General features: G+C 36.0%; 1 protein-coding gene across 5 annotated transcripts in view; it reads left to right on the top strand.

Moving 5' to 3' along the window:
* Positions 1-22,296, top strand: part of LOC127832466 (leucine-rich repeat-containing protein 74B-like) — a 70,716-nt gene that overhangs the window by 9,958 nt on the left and 38,462 nt on the right. For 3 of the 5 annotated variants that reach the window (XM_052357953.1, XM_052357954.1, XM_052357956.1), the window contains exons 2-6: positions 3,804-4,000; positions 12,394-12,550; positions 13,509-13,651; positions 16,053-16,244; positions 21,525-21,566. In XM_052357953.1, coding sequence (XP_052213913.1) covers positions 3,829-4,000; positions 12,394-12,550; positions 13,509-13,651; positions 16,053-16,244; positions 21,525-21,566 — 706 coding nt within the window. In that variant the 5' untranslated portion in view covers positions 3,804-3,828. Of the gene's footprint in view, positions 1-2,247; positions 2,878-3,803; positions 4,001-12,393; positions 12,551-13,508; positions 13,652-16,052; positions 16,245-21,524; positions 21,567-22,296 lie in introns of those variants that run through there. The other 2 variants (XM_052357955.1, XM_052357957.1) reach the window with 2 other exon arrangements.

The raw sequence follows: 22,296 nt of genomic DNA, 5'->3' as shown, positions 1-22,296 counted from the left end.
GTTGTGGGTCATGCGGTTTATGGTGTCAACTTTTTTGCCAATTACCGCTCTACAACCCACATTTTTCAGCATTTCTTTATGAAATATTGTCAGAATATTTATCTTGACAACACAAGTCATGTATCTATGCCAAGTTTGAAACTGTGTCATGTGTCAGAACTTAAATCACAGGTCAAATATATATATATATATATATATATATATATATATATATATATATATATATATATATATGTATATATATATATAACTTTACCACTATAGAAGCCACAAGTTTGAATTTGTTTTATGTGTCCAAAAACAAGGTCACCATGTCAATTTTTTGCAAAAAATAATTTAGAAGCCACATTTATGACTCAATCCTGATGAAACATCGTCGGAATTATTATGTTTACAATATCAAGGCCATCTCTAAAAGTGGTTCAAGAAAATTAGGTCACTAGGTCAAGTCATCAACAATTGGTGAACCTTGAACTCAGATGAGCGTTGTAGGGCCATCCTGGCTCTCTTGTTGCAAGTACCACAAAGTAGCTGTGAAGAAATGCTTACGCCTAGGATCATGAAACTTCATAGGTACATTGATCATGACTGGCAGATGACTTCTATTGATTTTCAGGTCACTAGGTCAAAGGTCAAGGTCACAGTGACTCGAAACAGTAAAATGGTTTCCGGATGATAACTCAAGAATGCTTACGCCTAGGATCATGAAACTTCATAGGAACATTGATCATGACTGGCAGATGACCCATATTGATTTTCAGGTCACTAGGTCAAAGGTCAAGGTCACAGTGACAAAAAGCGTGTTCACACAATGGCTGCCACTACAACTGACAGTCCATATGGGGGGCATGCATGTTTTACAAACAGCCCTTGTTTTTTTTAAACATGGTAAAAAAAAACAACAAATATTTATTTATTTAATTTTTGAAGGACCATCCCACCCAAGCTATTGCTATCAAACTTGAAATAAAATCTTATTACTTTGTTTTATGTCTTTACAAATGTTCAATAGATTGTGAAAAATATACCTGAACTCAGAATAAGCGATCAATATGTTTAAATTATGGTCCTCTTCCACTTAGAATATGACTATATTACCTTGACCTTATTGAATATGAACAATTTTCCCATGATGGCTTACGTTATACTGTCAAGCACTCGAATAGTCGATCAAGCTGTCTTCTGACAGCTTTTGTTTATGCAAAAAAGAAAAGATAGTTATACTTATACTGTGATCCTGAACGTAGTAATACTTATACCGTGATCCTGAACGTAGTAATACTTCTACTGTGATCCTGAATGTAGTAATACTTATACTGTGATCCTGAATGTAGTAATACTTATACCGTGATCCTGAACGTAGTAATACTTATACAGTGATCCTTAACTTAATAATACTTATACCGTGATCCTGAACGTAGTAATACTTCTACTGTGATCCTGAATGTAGTAATACTTATACCGTGATCCTGAATGTAGTAATACTTATACCGTGATTCTGAATGTAGTAATACTTATACCGTGATCCTGAATGTAGTAATACTTATACCGTGATCCTGAATGTAGTAATACTTATACCATGATCCTTAACTTAATAATACTTATACCGTGATCCTGAACGTAGTAATACTTCTACTGTGATCCTGAATGTAGTTATACTTATATTGTAATCCTGAATGTAGTAATACTTATACCGTGATCCTGAATGTAGTAATACTTATACCATGATCCTTAACTTAATAATACTTATACTGTGATCCTGAACTTAGTTATACTTAAACCGTGATCCTGAACTTAGTTATACTGATACAGTGATCCTGAATTTAGTAATACTTATACCGCGATTCTGAACTTAGTAATACTTATACCGTGATCCTGAACGTAGTAATACTTATACAGTGATCCTGAATTAGTAATACTTATACCGCGATCCTGAACTTAGTAATACTTATACCCTGATTCATAACTTAGTAATACATATACCCTGATTCATAACTTAGTAATACTTATACCATGATCCTGAACGTAGTAGTACTTATACTGTGATCCTTAATGTAGTAATACTTATACTGGATCCTGAACGTAATGTTTTGAGTTGCCTAAAATCAAAACACATGAACATTCACCAATTTGTCAGGTTCTCATAGGTAGCATTAAAGAAATATGGTGGGCCATTTTCACTGATACTTAGGTTACTGTAGCACGAAGAGTTAAAGGTGAGCTATTCATTTTTTTCTGTGTCAGGAGTCTTTTGTAGTGCAGGGTTCGACACTAAGGCACGTCCGACAGACATTGTCTAGTGAGATCGGTGGTCGGGCTAGTAAAACTGAGGGCTAGCTTGTCCGAACGGAAGTACATAAAAAATCAATACCGATTCATATAACTATAACTAACTGCTGTGAAAACCTTTTTTCTTAATGTGAAAAATTACTCTCGTATCCGTTATTTACATCAGAACAAAACTGGCTTATATAAATAAACGCGGATCATTCACATGATTCATGGCTATTTTTAGACGCGAAGGAGAGCTTCTCGCAGAAATTACTTGATTCCATTGGTCAAGTTGTCATGAATATTAATGATTTTCTGCAGTGTCGTAAAACTTCTATCGAAAATCGGTATCGTCAATGTAAACATTTTGGCGTAGCAGACGAGAGAATGTAATTTAAAGAATGGCTTTGTTCACGTTTGGATTTTCGACCGACAAATCAGTAAATAAAGAAGAATCCGAATGAAAAACTGACAGGAAATGTAAATATGAAGAAAAACGAAAACGTCAATTTTATCCTAAATGGAAAATCAAGGTCCCATGGCTTGAATTTGATGAAGAAAAGCAAGCAATGTTTTGCATCCCAGGCAAAGCATACAAAAAGGACGGTCGGTTTGAAGAAGGAACTGATGATTTTCGAATTGATGCACTTAAAAGCCATAATGTGTCTACACAACATGAAAGACATAGGCAAAAATATGAAATTGAGAAATAAGTTTTATTTTATTGTTTTACTATATGCATCAAAATTACTTTCTGGTGTTCACTGATTATTTACTGACAAATCCTGATTAAACAGTTACATGACACAATTGTGTTTATTTGCTATATCATTTATGGTCTAGTAGACATCAGATTTGGGCTAGTACATTTTAAGAGGAGCTGGTCCGATGGTCTTGCTGTAAAAACAGTTAATGTCGAACCCTGGTACATGTAGTGCGTCATGCATTGTTTGTTGTGGGTCATGCGGTTTATGGTGTCAACTTTTTTGCCAATTACCGCTCTACAACCCACATTTTTCAGCATTTCTTTATGAAATATTGTCAGAATATTTATCTTGACAACACAAGTCATGTATCTATGCCAAGTTTGAAACTGTGTCATGTGTCAGAACTTAAATCACAGGTCAAATATATATATATATATATATATATATATATATATATATATATATATATATATATATATATATATGTATATATATATATAACTTTACCACTATAGAAGCCACAAGTTTGAATTTGTTTTATGTGTCCAAAAACAAGGTCACCATGTCAATTTTTTGCAAAAAATAATTTAGAAGCCACATTTATGACTCAATCCTGATGAAACATCGTCGGAATTATTATGTTTACAATATCAAGGCCATCTCTAAAAGTGGTTCAAGAAAATTAGGTCACTAGGTCAAGTCATCAACAATTGGTGAACCTTGAACTCAGATGAGCGTTGTAGGGCCATCCTGGCTCTCTTGTTGCAAGTACCACAAAGTAGCTGTGAAGAAAAACAATGTATGACCTTTACTTTTTTTTTTCAGGTTCTGCTAGACTATACGTGGAAAGATGGAAAACCGAGTGGAGTTTCCTGATGCAGAACTGGCCAAGTCCCCTACCCTCGGCACAGTGTTCCGTATCCCCAGTCAGGTAGGGGACACATCTGGTGATGAAGATGACCACGTTATTGACAAAGACGATGCAAGGTCAAGGTTGCATGTGAGGCCGCAGTCTGCTAAAGGTAGCTATGTTCATTATCTTTGCTCTGGCGCAGTTTCTGTATCGTGGGAAAATGTTCTCAAATTTTTATTGGGGAAAGCGTGAAGTCGGTCCAGATTGGAACAAATTCTTTTTTTAAGTAATAAAAGAAATTTTCAATTCCTTCACCAAATTCATAACATTCTGCAGCTTAAAGTGCATAAAGTTAAAGATAAAATCACTGAAAAGATAAATTAATTTGGAAACCAGAAATGGTGGTCGTGTTGAGTTGTCAATAAGACAAATGATAGTTGCTCTCTCAGAACATTTTCCCGGTAAATTAAATATTCTCTTCTCATTTGGAAATGTCCGTAAAACTTAATAGTATTTCTGCTGACATGGAAATATTGTTAGTGGTGTTTTGCAACTGGCACAAAGGCAATCTCATATCATATGCTGTGGCTTCTGAAAGTTGGCTGCAATCTAGGCCTTGTTTATCAGAACAAAATGTGCTTGAATTGCTGGAATGACATGAACTTTATTCTTAGTAGTACATGTGCACTTACAGAATGTCGCTTTGCTCTATTAAGGGTATTTATTTTCAAATGGAAAGTGGTTGGCTAGGCCTTTGAAGAGTTATTATCCTCACATTGATTAAGCTTTTGACTGAAAATTGAAGGGTGTTAACAACATATTGAAGTTATTTCAGATGGCAGTGATATCAAAGGCCTAACAGGAATTAAATGCTTCATTTAATGCTGCTAAATATAATTCAAATGCATCTTTCATAGCAGCTTTACTATAGTTTACAGTACATCACTACATGTACTGGTACAAATATGTCTCTGAGAAATAAATAGGCTTTGCAGACTTATAGTTTGTTGGGCTGAAACCTAAATGTGCGATTGGAAAAAATTATGTTGCAGCTCACCTAAGCACAACATGGTATGTGTGATTGGGCAATAATGATAATGTAGCTCACCGGAGCACAACATGGAATGTGTGACTGGGAACAATGATAATGTAGCACACTGAGCAAAACATGGTATGTGTGATTGGGCATAATAATAATGTAGCTCACCTGAGCACAACATGGTATATGTGATTGGGCATAATGATAATGTAACTCACCTATGCACAACATGGAATGTGTGATTGGAATAATGATAATGTAGCTCACCTGAGCACAGCATGGCATGTGTGATTGGAATAATGATAATGTAGCTCATTTGAGCACAACATAATATGTGTGATTGGAATAATGATAATGTAGCTCACCTGAGCATAACATGGTATGTGTGATTGGGCAATAATGATAATGTAGCTCACCTGAGCACAATATGGAATGTGTGACTGGGAATAATGATAATGTAGCACACTGAGCACAACATGTTATGTGTGATTGGGCATAATTATAATGTAGCTCACCTGTGCACAACATGGTTTGTGTGATTGGGCTTAATGATAATGTAGCTCACCTGAGCACAATATGGAATGTGTGATTGGAATAATGATAATGTAGCTCACCTGAGCACAACATAGTTTGTGTGATTGGGCATAATGATAATGTAGCTCACCTGTGCACAACATGGTTTGTGTGATTGGGCAAAATGATAAAGTAGCTCACCTCAGCACAACACGGAATGTGTGATAAGGCACAATGATAATGTAGCTCACCTGAGCACAACATGGAATGTGTGATTGGCATAATGATAATGTAGCTCACTGAGCAGAACATGGTTTGTGTGATTGGGCATAATGATAATGTAGCTCACCTGAGCACAACATGTAATGTGTGATTGGCATAATGATAATGTAGCTCACCTGAGAACAACATAGTTTGTGTGATTGGGCATAATGATAATGTAGCTCATCTGAGCACAACATGGTTTGTGTGATTAGGCATAATGATAATGTTGCTCACCTGAGCACAATATGGTATGTGTGACTGGGAATAATGATAATGTAGCTCACCTGAGCGCAACATGGTTTGTGTGATTGGGCATAATGATAATGTAGCTCACCTGTGCACAATTTGGTATGCGTGATTGGGCATAATGATAATGTAGCTCACCTGAGCACAAAGTAAATGTGTGATTGGGCAAAGTGATAATGTAGCAAACCTGAGCACAACATGGGATGTGTGATTGGGCATAGTGATAATGTTGCTTACCTAAGCACAACATGGTACCTGTGATTGGGCATAATGATAATGAAGCTCACCTGAGCAAAACTTGGTATGTTTGATTGGAAAATGATAATGTAGCAAATCTGAGCACAACATGGTATGTGTGATTAGGCAAAATGATAAAGTAGCTCACCTCAGCACAACACGGAATGTGTTTTTTGGCACAATGATAATGTAGCTCACCTACGCACAAGATGGAATGTGTGATTGGGCATAATGATAATGTAGCTCACCTGAGCACAACAAGGAATGTTTGATTGGGCATAATAATAATGTATTTCACCTGAGCACAACATGAAATGTTTGTTTGGGCATAATGATAATGTAGCTCACCTGAGCACAACATGGAATGTGTGATTGGGCAATAATGATAATGGAGCTCATCTGAGCACAACATGTTATGTGTGATTGGGCAATAATGATAATGTAGCTCACGGGAGCACAACAAGGAATGTTTGATTTGGTAATAATGATAATGTAGCACACTGAGCAGAACATGGTATGTGTGATTGGGCAATAATGATAATGTAGCTCATCTAAGCACAACATGGAATGTGTGATTGGGCAATAATGATAATGTAGCTCACCGGAGCACAACATGGTATATGTGATTGGGCATATTGATAATGTAGCTCACCTGATCACAACATGGAATGTGTGATTGGGCAATAATGATAATGTAGCTCACCTGAGCACAACATGGTATCTGTGATTGGGCGTAATGATAATGAAGCTCACCTGAGCAAAACATGATATGTTTGATTGGGAAATGATAATGTAGCTCACCTGAGCACAACATGGTATGTGTGATTAGGCAAAATGATAAAGTAGCTCACCTCAGCACAACACGGAATGTGTGATTAGGCACAATGATATTGTAGCTCACCTACGCACAAGATGGCATGTGTGATTGGGCATGATGATAATGTAGCTCACCTGAGACACAAAGAATGTTTGATTGGGCATAATGATAATGTATCTCACCTGAGCATGACATGAAATGTTTGTTTGGGCATAATGATAATGCAGCTCACCTGAGCACAACATGGAATGTGTGATTGGGCAATAATGATAATGTAGCTCATCTGAGCACAACATGGAATGTGTGATTGGGCAAAAATGATAATGTAGCTCACCTGAGCACAACAAGGAATGTTTGATTGGGCAATAATGATAATGTAGCTCACCTGAGCACAACCTGGAATGCATGATTGGGCATAGTGATAATGTAGTTCACCTGAGCACAACATGGTATATGTGATTGGGCAATAATAATAATGTAGCTCATCTGAGCACATCATGGAATGCATGATTGGGCAATAATGATAATGTAGCTCACTGAGCACAACGTGGTATGTGTGATTGGGCATAATGATGATGTAGCTCACCTGAGCACAACATGGTATATGTGATTGGGCATAATGATAATGTAGCTCATCTGAGCACAATATGGTATGTGTGACTGGGCATAATTATAATGTAGCTCACCTGAGTACAACATGGTATATGTGATTGGGCAATAATGATAATGTAGCTCATCGGAGCACAACATGGAATGCATGATGAGGGCAATATTGATAATGTAGCTCACTGAGCACAATGTGGTATGTGTGATTGGGCATAATGATGATGTAGCTCACCTGAGCACAACATGGTATGTGTGATTGGGCATAATGTTAATGTAGCTCACCTGAGCACAACAAGGAATGTTTTATTGGGCATAAGGATAATGTATCTCACCTGAGCACGACATGAAATGTTTGTTTGGGCATAATGATAATGTAGCTCATCTGAGCACAACATGGAATGCATGATTAGGCATACTGATAATGTAGCTCACCTGAGCACAACATGGTATGTGTGATTGGACTATAATGATAATGTAGCTCACCTGAGCACAACATGGACATTTGCTACTGGGTATAATGATAAAGTAGCTCCCCCGAGCATAACATGGAATGTGTGATTGACATAATGATAATGTAGTTCACCTGAGCACAACATGGAATGTGTGATTGGGCAATATTGATAATGCAGCTCACCTGATCACAACATGGAATGTGTGATTGGGCATAATGATAATGTAGCTCACCTGACCACAACATGGAATGTGTGATTGGGCATATTGATAATGTAGCTCACCTGAGCACAAACTGGAATGCGTTTTTGGGCAAAATGATTATGCAGCTCACCTGATCACAACATGGAATGTGTGATTGGGCATAATGATAATGTAGCTCACCTGAGCACAACATGGTATATGTGATTGGGCATATTGATAATGTAGCTCACCTGAGCACAAATTGGAATGCGTGTTTGGGCAAAATGATAATGTAGCTCACCTGATCACAACATGGAATGTGTGATTGGGTGTAATGATAATGCAGCTCACCTGACCACAACATGGAATGTGTGATTGGGCATAATGATAATGTAGCTCACCTGACCACAACATGGAATGTGTGATTGAGCATATTGATAATGTAGCTCACCTAAGCACAAACTGGAATGCGTGTTTGGGCAAAATGATAATGCAGCTCACCTGATCACAACATGGAATGTGTAATTGGGCATAATGATAATGTAGCTCACCTGACCACAACATGGAATGTGTGATTGGGCATATTGATAATGTAGCTCACCTGAGCACAAACTGGAATGAGTGTTTGGGCAAAATGATAATGCAGCTCACCTGATCACAACATGGAATGTGTGATTGGGCATAATGACAATGTAGCTCACCTGAGCACAACATGGTATGTGTGATTGGACAATAATGATAATGTAGCTCACCTGCGCACAACATGGAAATTTGTTACTAGGTATAATGATAATGTAGCTCACCCAAGCACAACATGGAATGTGTCATTGACATAATGATAATGTAGCTAACCTGAGCACATCATGAAATGTGTGATTGGGCATAATAATAATAAGAAGAAGATGTAGCTCACCTGAGCACAACATGAAATGTGTGATTGGGCATAATGATAATGTAGTTCACCTGAGCACAACATGAAATGTGTGACTGGGCATAATGATAATGTAGCTCACCTGAGCACAACATGAAATGTGTGATTGGGCATGATGATAATGTGGTTCACCTGAGCACAACATGAAATGTGTGATTGAGCATAATAATAATAATGTAGCTCACCTGAGCACAACATGGAATGTGTGATTGGGCAATAATGATAATGGAGCTCACTTGAGCACAACATGGAATGTGTGATTGGGCATAATGATTATGTAGCTCACCTGAGCACAACACGGAATGTGTGATTTGGCATAATGATAATGTAGCTCACTGGAGCACAACATGGAATGTGTGATTGGCATAATGATAATGTAGCTCACCTGAGCACAACATATAATGTGTATAATGTGTGATTGGCATAATGATAATGTAGCTCACCTGAGCACAACTAATGGTGACCTTTCTTGTCTAATCTTGTCATAAAATTTCCCCCAATTGCATGTAGTTCATGTTCAAAGTTGGGTCTTGGGGCCCAAGAAACTAGGTCACTGTTAAATTGAAGATGTCACATTTATCAGCCAATTATTGTGAAAATTTATGTTTGCAAGGATTGAGACCCATAACGTTTTGACCTTAATTCTGAAGTGCTTATCATTAGTCTTTAACAGATTGATGATTGGGTTATTTTAATAGCATTTCACTGAAAAATAAAATATTTTCCAGATTAGAAAAAAGGGTTTTATAATTGTGTTCATTCCAGTTTATGATAATCCATCAACACAATGGTATTTTTCACAATATGTTGTAAGTGTTGCATTGTGTTCCCTTCTTTATATAAAATGCACATTTGTTATAAAAAAACAATAATGCAATTTCTGAAAATCATTATTTTCCAGTATTTGAACAGGGCCCAGTAATATAAACAGTTTTTATTGTTGAGCTAAAAAACAAGAAAAAATCTCAGCTATAAGAATATTTACATAATTATATCTCAGGTTTGAGTCAGACTCAAAGGTAAAAATAATCCTACTTTGAACACCAAATTGAAAATGATGATTACTCAGACTCATATACAAAATTGAGGGGAAAAAAATCGGAATTTTGATAGATTTTTTTTCCTGAGACTAAGCCCCTATCCATTTAATTCTCTACAGACATTCGATTTCAATAATTGTACTTATTTGTAGACAGTTTCCTTTCAACAGCTCAGACAACTTTAAAATCCAAACGGAGATGTTACCAAGGACAACAATGGCTTTGTGGTCTATGTCTGGTACTCAATTATCCTCTAAAGGATATTAGGAGCATGAATCTGAGATTTGTTAGACACATTCAGGGCACTATGATGGATGAATAAGGACTTTATATGGACCAGTAGCTCATTATTGTGGTCAAAGTTGGTCATTAATACGAGAGAGAAAATCTGGTTTATTACTACTTGTTCATTGGTTGTAGGTCATGTTTTGTCTTGAACTGTTAATGTTTAAAATATGCAAATACACTATTATGTGAGGTTGGAATAAAACATCTTGAATGGAATGAACTAACTTTTTTTCAACAGCGCATTATATGCTGGTTAGCCCATTGTATTAATTAATTGTGACATATTATCTGTAAAATAGGCACTTTCATGTAACACTGCATCATATAAATTGATTTTACTCGAAAACTGGATTTTTAATTGGATTTTATATATATCCTCTAAAATTGAAATATAGTCCATGCAATATTAAACAATTTAAAAATAGACAAAATAATAAAAAATAATGTCACTGCATGTAATGAAAAAGCCATGGAAAAGCATATATTTTACCACGAGTATAGACAGAATATTACAAAAATAAAATAAAACATGAAATGCATTGAACAGGTTTTTTTAAAGAAAATCTCCAAAATGATGTCCATGACAAGTTTTATGTCAAATCTCCAAATTCACATAATAAAGTGTTAGTGCTTCAATAGTTGTTACCCGAGTACAGTTTTGGAATACCCGTACCGAGTACAGTTTTGGAATACCCGTACCGAGTACAGTTTTGGAATACCCGTACCGAGTACAGTTTTGGAATACCCGTACCGAGTACAGTTTTGGAATACCCGTACCCAAAATAATCTGTGGCTGCAAACAACGCTGATTCATTCTATGCACCAATACAAGTTTTATTCAAATAATTCAATATGATGGGATGTGTGATTTTAAAAAGATTTGTTTAATCTTCCTTATTTGTGTGTGTGTTTTTTATTACGGATATCATTATATCCTTTACCAGACTTTTGCACAGTGCAGTTCAGGATTTATGTATATAGATTCATTTGGAATAGTCCTATCTTGGTAGTAATTTATATAATGCCCATAAAGAGAATTGGTGAAGATCATTTGCTGAAAGAGGGGATGTATGATACAAATCTACCGCTATCATATACTCCATGTTTGTTAAACCCTTTACCACGTTGAAACTCATTTGTAGACCCTTAGACAATAACATAAAATTAATGTCTTTTTAACTAGAAGTTTTTATGCCCCCCTTCAAAGAAGAGGGGGTATATTGTTTTGCACATGTCGGTCCGTATGTCCGTATGTCCGTCCGTCCACCAGATGGTTTCCGGATGATAACTCAAGAACGCTTATGCCTAGGATCATGAAACTTCATAGGAACATTGATCATGACTGGCAGATGACCCCTATTGATTTTCAGGCCACTAGGTCAAAGGTCAAGGTCATTCGAAAAAAAAGTTTTGAGCTATTGTCATCACCTTAGCGTCGGCGTCCGGTTAAGTTTTGTGTTTCGGTCCACATTTCTCATAAAGTATCAAAGCTATTGCATTCAAACTTGGTACACTTACTTACTATCATGAGGGGACTAGGCAGGCAAAGTTAGATAACTCTGGCTTTGACAGAATTATGTGCCCTTTTTATACTTAGAAAATTGAAAATTTGGTTAAGAAAAAAGTATACTTTTTGCGATTGGGAATATACCCCTATTGATTTTCAGGTCACTAGGTCAAAGGTCAAGGTCACAGTGACAAAAAACGTATTCACACAATGGCTGCCACTACAACTGACAGCCCATATTGGGGGCATGCATGTTTTACAAACAACCCTTGTTATGGTTTCATTTCCAACCCTAAAGGTACTGATGAGCAGCAAGCAAATTAAAACCTGACAGATCGCAAGTCACTTGCAGGCTGTTCTTGTTTTATGCTGGTAGCATATTGCCATGTTCATTTTGCTTCTGACCTGGAAAGGGTTAATATTCTATGCCTCTTTTTTCAGGGCCTAACCTTGACCTTCCATCCAGAGTTCTTCCATCCAAACCTCAGGGTATTCGCCCGTGGTCTGCACAGCCAAAGTCTTCAAAAACACCCATGTCTGGTCAGCGGAAAGTATTCAGACATACACTACGAAAACCACACCTTCAACCCCCTTCCAGGTTTGCTGGTTGTGAAACTCTTTACTTCCTTCTTCTGCCTGATAAACTTTAAACTTGCAATATCTGGAAGTCTTTTGTGTGCTTAAAATTTTTTATCAATGTTTTTTATGTCAAAGGAGTGCATGTCGTAATGGCAAGTCTGCTTGTGGTTTTAATGTGTGTCTATCTGTTCGATCTTGTTTTTATGCCCCCAGTAGGGTGGCATATAGCATTTGAACTGTCTGTCCTTCCGTCCGTCCGAAAACTTTAACATTGGCCATTTTGCAATATTGAAGATAGCATTTTGATATTTGGCATGCATGTGTATCTCATGGAGCTGCACATTTTGAGTGGTGAAAAGTCAAAGTCAAGGTCATTCTTCAAGGTCAAAGGTGAAAAAAATAAATCCAAGGGAAGTAACAAGCTTTAAAGGGAGATTTCTATGTATCATTTGGCAGGTACAGATCATTTTTACTAGGGAAGTAAAATTTGTTTAAAGGGATACAATCAAAAACAAAAATAAATCAATCAAAGCAGGGCAGTAGGGGGCATTGTGTTTCTGACAAACACATCTCTTGTTGCTCCAAACCTTATTAATGTCTGGACATTTTAAAACTATTTCCAAAAAATATTAACCATGCTCAGATAAAGTGGTGCTACACCTTCTATGCTCTTTTTAGAAAGATCAAGGTCACAATTCAATTTAAAATGTAATGGATTTTTACTTTCAGCTTAGTTATTTTTTGCATGTGCTTAAAATGTTGTCCCAGATAAGCCTGTGCAGTGTGCACAGGCTTGTATGGGACGACATTTTCTGCCTTAACTGGATTTAGGCTAGGAAGAGACTTCCCTTACACAAAAATCCCATAAAAGCTGAATTGTCTTCCCTGATTAGGCTGTGCAAACTTCACAGGCTAATCTGGGACTACACTTTAGGCAAGGCTCATAATTTTTTTTTGTAATTCTTGTACGTTGCCAGGTCTTCAACTGCCAGCATATCATCTGAAGCCAGTTCTCTGATCACAGCTGTAGGACTGGAAAACAATGTCAACAAGTCCGGTGATACAGGCGCCCCAGAGATCCAGTCTCGACATGTAAGATGTTCACACGTACATTCACAGGGTAAGTGTATCACATTTTGTGAATAATGTTTGTGGCCGATGTTTATGTGAACATACATGCTGTAAATTTATGGACAGAGAGGTTGCTTCACAAACAAGATATTGCTTTTAAGAAACTGGCCTCATCGCCAGCAGTAAGTTAAATAATATATTTTATAAAAGAAAATAATTTTTTATTCACATTTTATCAAAATAATCCTTCTTAAACACACAAATATGTCATATTCTAATGCAAAAGCGTTTCATAATGCTCAGACAGTTGGGATCTTGAGCTGAATGAATGAAGCAATCCAGTTATGTAATCGTCAGTAGGCAAGCGTGTGCAGTTTAGTGATTGGTTTTGCCTTTGCTTTTGAAAACAAATAGAGACGCTGTATTGGATTAATAACTTACAGCTATTATTTTTATATAGAACATTCTTATTCAATATTCTTCATATGCATGTATATTTTGAATTTTAAGAACAAATAAATGAGGGTGTTGATCCATTTTAAGTTGTGAAATTGTCTACATGTCCTAACTGCTTTTGACCTTAAACTAAAGTTAATGGCCCCAAAAAGTAGTCCGAAAGTAGTCCGCTATGTACTTGAATTACAGTGTAAAGGCTGGTAGGCACAACAACCAGAATTTTCTTCTATAAATACATTTAGCTGCTTTATTAAATTAATTGAAATTTCACACGTGTGTACAGGGTCTTCGTGTGAGGTCACTTACCAAGTTCCATAACTCTGACCTGCAATTTAGCAGACAAATGGCCCATTTTTTAATCAGAAAAATGTTTCAGATAAACATGTAATATCTCTACATCTCTGTTTCTGCTACTGAAACTTCAAACATGTGTTTGGGTTATTTTAATGTAGTCACTGTTGTCAAGTTCCATAACTCAGACCTGCAGTTTAGCAGAAATATGCTCCTTTTTGTACTTTCTGGTTTAATTCTGGTTAAGGTTTGAACTCAACTATCTCTCTAGTTTTACTACAAGTATTGATATAAAACTTGATGTCTTTTTTTGAATTTTACCGTCTTTAAAACATGATTTTGCCCCCTTTTAGACGTACAAGTCAGTTTAAGGTTTGCGTGCATGTTGAAATTCAGGTTAAATTTTTCATGCAATACGTGCACATCTCAGTAACTACGATACATGTACTTTTTATGTCCCCCACTACTATAGTGGGAGGCATATTGTTTTTGCCCTGTCTGATGGTTTGTTTGTGTGTTTGTTTGTTTGTGTGTTTGCGTCAAACTTAAACATTTGCTATAAATTTTGCAATATTGAAGATAGCAACTTCATATTTTGCATGCATGTGTATCTCATGGAGCTGCACATTTTGAATGGTGAAAGGTCAAGGTCATCCTTTAATGTCAAAAGTCAAATATATGGGTCAAAATTGCTTATTTAATGTACACTTTTGCAACATTGAAGATAGCAACTTGATATTTGGCATTTTTGCATGTGTATCTTTTGGAACTGCACATTTTGAGTGGTGAAAGGTGAAGGTCAAGGTCATCCTTTAAGGTCAAAGGTCAAATATATGGGGACATAGTATTTCACAAAAACATCGCTTGTTTCATTGAAAGTTCACATATGTGTTCAGGATCATGAACTCAACTATCTCTCTATTTTTATTACAAATATTGAAATTAAACTTGATATCTTCAGGATCATAATAAACATTCACTTACTTAGAATTTTGACCGTCTTTAAAACATGACTTAGAAGTAAGTTTAAGGTTTGCGTGCAAGTTGAAATTTATGTTATAGATTGTTTCATTGAAAGTTCACACATGCGTTCAGGATCATCATGCACAGATCAAGGCTTATAATTCTGTCCTGCAATTTAGCAGAATGATACTACTTATTGTACTTTTTGTACAAAGGAAATTCACTTAAACGTTTCGGTCCAATTACTCCAATCTTTACCTGAGATGCAGATCTACCATGTACACATGTACATAATGCCTTAAAAGTGCACAATTCACAATCAAAACAGTAGAATAGTTGTGCCTACTGTCTTGAGAAAAGTCTTGTTTTACCCTTTATCCATAAGAAGCAAAGTGAAAATGTGCAAACAGCATTAAACCAGAACAGCCTGCGAGTAACTCGCAGTCTGTTCAGGTTTATGCTGTTTGCTGCTCATTAGTAACTTAAAGGGTTGGAAATGAAGCCTTTAAAACTTGAATTTAGTAAGAAGAGTATTTAATTAAATTTAACTTTTTAAGAGACTACAAATGCATTAAAATATGTATCTAAGTGGTAAAGGGTTAATCAAGCTATCATGTGTTTTTGTGAGTGTATTTATCTTATTTCAAACTGAAACATTTTGGCATAGTAAAAGCAATGCTAGGAATTAGTATTGTTAAAGTACTCAATGCTGTGTCTTTTAGTAAAAACATGTTTCTTAGATAAGCACAACAAATGGGTAGCAACAATCTCAGAATTGCCCTCTGAAGAACAAGGTGAAGACACACCAAAAAAACCTCCACCTGAGGAGCGACCAATGAAAAAGCATCCCTCGTTTGAAACGTGGATTGAAGGGTCACCGCACGACTCGGAGGAATATGACACCGATCTCGACATTGAAGACTTTGTTAAAAGTAAGTCACAATTGTTTGTTTGCGTCACTTTATTAGAGATTTCTTTTTGATATGTGCCGCTTTCTGGGAAAAAGGAGCTTAATGTGCATAAAGTGTCGGCCCAGATTATGAAGGACAACACTTTCTGTGTGTGTGGTATTTATTGTTTAAATGGAGTCTCTTCTTATCGAATATCAAGTTTCGATGGTAAGTGTAGTTCCTGATTAGCCTGCGCAGACTAAACAGGCTTATCTGGGTTGACACTTTATGCACATGCATTAAGCCCTGTTTTCCCAGAGTCAGGCTCATATGTTGAAACAAGTAATGTTTGTGTTTTGGTCACCATGTATAGGCCTCACTGTCCTGCTTTTAGTCTAGTTTGTTTACTGTACATACTACATGAGGGTTCAAAAATTAGTCTGATAAACTACACGTGTTTTATAATGGCTGTATTTCACTTTGACATATAGACCATTTCACACATACATTGCAGAAAAATAACAATATTAAGTTTTTAATGACTATGAATTAAACGGGTTATTTGGATAATCACAAAAAATACTTTCCACTTTTATGACATTTTTTGTTTAAATGAAGTCTCTTCTTAGCAAAAATCCAATTATGGCGGAAAGTGTCGTCCCAGACTGCACAGACTAAGCTGGGACGACACTTTACACACATGCATTATGCCCAGTTTTCTGAGAACGCGACTCATATGATTGGGTGTCATTTTTTGGTATATCTTAAATGGACTACTGTAAATTCAGCTATATTCATTGGCATTAAAAAAATGCTATTTTATGGACACGTAAGTTTTGAGATTTCTGATTTTGGCAATGAAAAACACTAAGGACTTTGTGTGAGTTATTTCCTATTGAAATTCCAATACTTGTTTGCGATTTCTTACGCTGGAAGAGGGAGTCGCTTGCAGGAGGTTGGACATGTTTATCACATGTCAATTCACTAGTCCATCACAAGAGGTGGTAGTAAATGGTCCTTTGAATTTTCTGCAATTTAAATAGGCCATGGTTATGAAGTCATAATAAAGGGATTAGCAGGACTGAAGGACTGTTAACGAGTATTTAAAGCAACGAAGCCAATTTCCAATTTTACAAATAAAAAACTTAACATTTTTTTTGTTTTAATAAGCATTGGTTCCAATGTGTATATTTCAAGTTTGTATTAAAAAATCAAGAATAATATAAATAAGAAACGAATTTGGTCATTTTTACTTTCATACTTGAAGTAAAATGTAACAGTAGTATAATTTGTATTGGGTTTTAGTTTGTTGTTTAGTTTTGTTTCCATTAAATACTGGTTTTAAAAGCTGTAACAAAAATATTTACAAACATTATTATTAACCCACTTATGCCTAGCATCTAAAAAAAAGTGACTTGGCAAACAGCGTAGGCCCAGATGAGACGCCGTGGCGTCTCAGTTGGGTCTATTCTGTTTTCTTAAAGGAATTTCTGTACAAAATATTCTAAATATAGAAATAAATATACTAGACATCCCTAACTTTGGAAATAAATTGATCCAATTTAGAAGGATGGGAGAGTCCACTAGGCATAAATGGGTTAAAATTAGAAACTCTTCACGTGTTTGCGAATAAAAAGCAATGGTATGGATTTGTATGGTTTATGTTTTGGAAATAATGTCTCCACAATCAGTTAAAAGTATATCAGAAAAGAATGTGTGAATGAAACAAATTTAATTTGATACAATAAAATCTAGTTTCTTGTAAATCTAGTTAAACACCAACATTCAATTACAAATAAATATGTGTTTATTTCTCACTAATAAAAGCGCAGAAACTACGGAATTTCAATCAGGTGTTGATAACATGTCATCTTTTTAATTGCATTTATTGTCTTCAATCCGTCTTGTATGGGCTACATTCATCTGTATATATTAAAACCCCCACAAACGAAGTTTAGGGGGGTATATAGGAGTGAACTTGTCTGTCTGTCAGTCTGTCGGTCTGTATTAAGTCTCCGCTCTCTAATTCAAGTAGTTTTCATCCGATCTTCACCAAACTTGGTCAGAAGTTGTATCTACATGATGTCTAGGCCAAGTTCGAACATGGGCCTTGCCAGGTCAAAAACTAGGTCACGGGGTCACTTAGTGCGTTTTAAACATTCAGCATGTTGTCCGCTCTCTAATTCAAGTAGTTTTCATCCGATCTTCACCAAGCTTGGTCAGAAGTTGTATCTACATGATGTCTAGGCCATGTTCGAACATGGGCCTTGCCGGGTCAAAAACTTTGTCACAGGGTCACTTAGTGCGTTCTTAACATTCAGCATGTTGTCCGCTCTCTAATTCAAGTAGTTTTAATCCGATCTTCACCAAACTTGGTCAGAAGTTGTATCTACATGATGTTTAGGCCAAGTTCGAGCATGGGCCTTGCCGGGTAAAAAACTAGGTCACGGGGTCACTTAGTGCGTTTTAAACATTCAGCATGTTGTCCACTCTCTAATTCAAGTAGTTTTCATCTGATCTTCACCAAACTTGGTCAGAAGTTGTATCTAGATGATCTTAAGGCCAAGTCCGAACATGGGCCTTGCCGGGTCAAAATCTAGGTCACTGGGTCACTTAGTGCGTTTTTTAACATTCAGCATGGTGTCCTCTCTCTTTTTCAAGTAGTTTTCATCTAATCTTCACCAAACTTGGTCAGAAGTTTTATCTAGATGATCTGAAGGCCAAGTTCGAATATGGGCCATGCCGGGTCAAAAACTAGGTCACGGAGTCACTTAGTGTATTTTAAACCTCACCATGTTGTCCGCTCTCTAATTCAAGTAGTATTTATCCAATCTTCACCAAAATTGGTCAGAAGTTTTATCTTGATAATGTCTAGGGCAAGTTTGAATATGGGTCATGCAGACATTCCCAAAAGTATTTTAAGTCCACAGGACATCCGGTCCAGTAGTCTTAGATAACTTTCATGACCTGACTGGGATTCATAGGACCGAAACATCAATGTACAAACATATATATAAATCGTATTTATATATTTGCGGAGTTAAGAGTTATGTAGTTCAGCAAAAACTCATATGCTTTTTTATTACTAAGTGTTTGTTGTTTTCCTAAGTCGATAATTTGTATGGTTACATATTTGTTTTCTTAATTCCAGGGGTGTCAATTGACCCAAATTTGAAATCCTGAAAATTAAGCTATGGGTCTGAGACCGCACGACCCCAACAGGGATTAAGGGCCGAGTGCCTATGGGGGACACCCCCGTGACCTAGCTTATTGTACTTTTTTTGTAGTATTTGTAGTTGCAATTTCTGGTGACTACAATGCGAATTATTATATCCGTATCACCGCATGTGTATCATCATTCTATAAAAATGTTATAAAGAACGTCGAAAATAAATTTAAATTGACGAATCATACTGTGTCCGAAAACATGTACATGTTTTGCTCATATAATAAAATTTGCTTTAAACATATCGTTTGAATGTAGAAAATGTAAACTAGTAACCAGTAACCTAGCAAATATGTAATCAATATATAATTCGGTTAACATATTGCTTTACAATATGCTACTGCAGTGCTTAACATTGCTATAAATGGATCACTTAAAATTTCAAGATGGCGGACATTAGCAGCATTTTGCAGAATCGTTAGATTTTTCGGAAAGAGGCAAAGAGGTTTCCTCAGTTACCGTTCATTCTTTGCCAGCCGCTAACCAATTAGAAATCGATAAATACGAGACCGGACGAAATTGGTACCAAGCGCAAATTTCCGGAATGCCCATGAATATTCGTTCTCAAACGATCGCACACTGGAACGAATTCTATAAAATAAATTAACTTTTCTTCTTGAATTATTTCCCGGACATTCGGACCGGCAACATGGCATTTTCAATCGGACCTGTCTTTAAAACACCGGTCAGGTCCGACGGTCCGACACTTTTGGGAATATGTCTGGTCATGCCGGGTCAAAAACAAGGTCACGGGGTCACTTAGTGCGTTTTTTAACATTCAGCATGGTGTCCGCTCTCTAATTCAAGTAGTTTACATCCGATCTTCACCAAACTTGGTCAGACGTTTTATGGAAATGATCGTAAGGCCAAGTTAGAACATGGGCCTTTCTGGGTCAAAAACTAGGTCAAGGGGTCACTAAGTGCGTTTTAAAAATTGAGCATGGTGTCCGCTGTTTTTTGTGAAGACGACATGCAAAATATTATGTGTCAATGCGGCCTTGGGGGGTATTCGTCATGTCTGTGACAAAGCTCTAGTTCCCAATTGTTTCAAGTTCCTATGATATGAAATGCTTATCATACACGTTATTTAGATTTAAAGGAAGTTTATGAAAAGGAAAAAAGAATGCGACAGTGGAAAAAGCGAACATCTCTGCGACATAGGAAGGGTGATAGATCTTGTGTGAACCATGTGAGGAAAATTAATACTTTTAACATTTAAAGCTGTTTGTTTACATGATTTTTCTTCTGGCAACAAACTTTTTTTGGCCTGGCATGCCACAATTCTGATATTTCTTGATTGGAAGAAAATGAAGAAAAACAATTATTTATAAAACGATCCAGTGCAGGCTGTAATATATAAAAAACCATTGTGCTTATTTTTGAACACTCTTAATTTTGGTACAACCCCGATTTGAACCAAATATGTTATTTTTGGTGACTTACATATTTGAACACACGGGTTTCCATCTATAATTAATTATTCAAAATTTTGGACAGTTTATTTTACAATGATATTTTACCTTAATTCTGCCCTGTTGCGCTTATCTTCATTATCGGGTGGTACTTTGATCATGCCCCGTGTTAACAAGCACATACTATTTTTCATTGAAACAATTGACACTAGCACATTGGTTATGCATATTAGATTATAGATGCAATATTATTAGAGTGTTTCTTACTATTCCTGTATTTTGTGTCTCTAAATTTGTTGGATCCTTGTGTTTTGTTGGAAATTTGTTGTATCTAAATTTTCTGACACAATTTTTTAAAATTATTTTGAAATGTCCAAAAACTTAGAGTAATTACGGTAACCTCTATGAATCGTTGTTCTTTGGAGGACAAGCAAAACCATATTTCTTTGTCCTCTGTATAACATATAGGGCTATTGCCAATAACTATTATATTACAGTATTATATTCCATGTCCAGGAAATTTTGTAAAAAGAAAGCTGTCAAGTGCAGTTTTATGTGTAACATGAAACGTAATGTAAACAAACAGTTTTTGTGCAAGTAATAATGCAATTTTGTTGTGTTTTTTGTTGTTGTCTTTAAAAAAAATATTATTTAAAAAATGATCTTGATATATTATTTTTGTAGAGAACTGTTTGAAAATAAAAGTTAAACAACGCAAATCAAAAGGTGTTAAGCATGGAGTGATGTGATGAATGCATGCAAATTTGATTTTGCTTGCCACTGGCTTTGCATGGAGTTATGTAAACAGAATTTTTTTTTAGTTTTGCATGCCTAAGCCGGCTCCACATGAAAAGATAACTTTGCCTTGATTTAATATAGTTGGTTAAAGTGATATTATGGGCATTTTTCACTGTTGAACTGAGCTGAAAAGAATTAGCAGGTCAAAAGAGTTAGTTAAAATGTGGTTATTGACCAATTTTATCTGCAACACATCTTGCTACCAGTTGTTTATAAAAATATACTTTATATTCGATTTCTTACGTGACCCACCCAGTCCTGTAATCCTAAATGGTCCATAAAACAAAATTGTTTCTTTGTGTGGTATGAATGAATCTGCACTAAAACTAAATTTAGGTTCACATCGTACATGCATGATCAGTTGTCAAACGAAAGTACGGTTGATATTCAGATGGATTATTTTTCTCTTTCCGGGATATTGTTTTAGTATGTTGATGCTGCATTAACAAATATAAGTGTACATGAAGTGAAAACACCAAAAATAAACAACGTTTGCGATAGACACCTATAAACTGTTAGATGCCCATAATATCACTTTAAGGGAGATTCAATATTAACTTATTGCATTTGCATGCAATTGAACTTGTAACAAATGCGCTAAGCACTTCAGGATAAATTGAAAAATTAAATGTAATTTATATAAAAGATACTTTTTTGG

Source organism: Dreissena polymorpha, chromosome 5, assembly GCF_020536995.1.
Source record: "Dreissena polymorpha isolate Duluth1 chromosome 5, UMN_Dpol_1.0, whole genome shotgun sequence".
Classification (NCBI taxonomy): domain Eukaryota; kingdom Metazoa; phylum Mollusca; class Bivalvia; order Myida; family Dreissenidae; genus Dreissena; species Dreissena polymorpha.
This window is presented reverse-complemented; position numbering and strand designations above follow the sequence as displayed.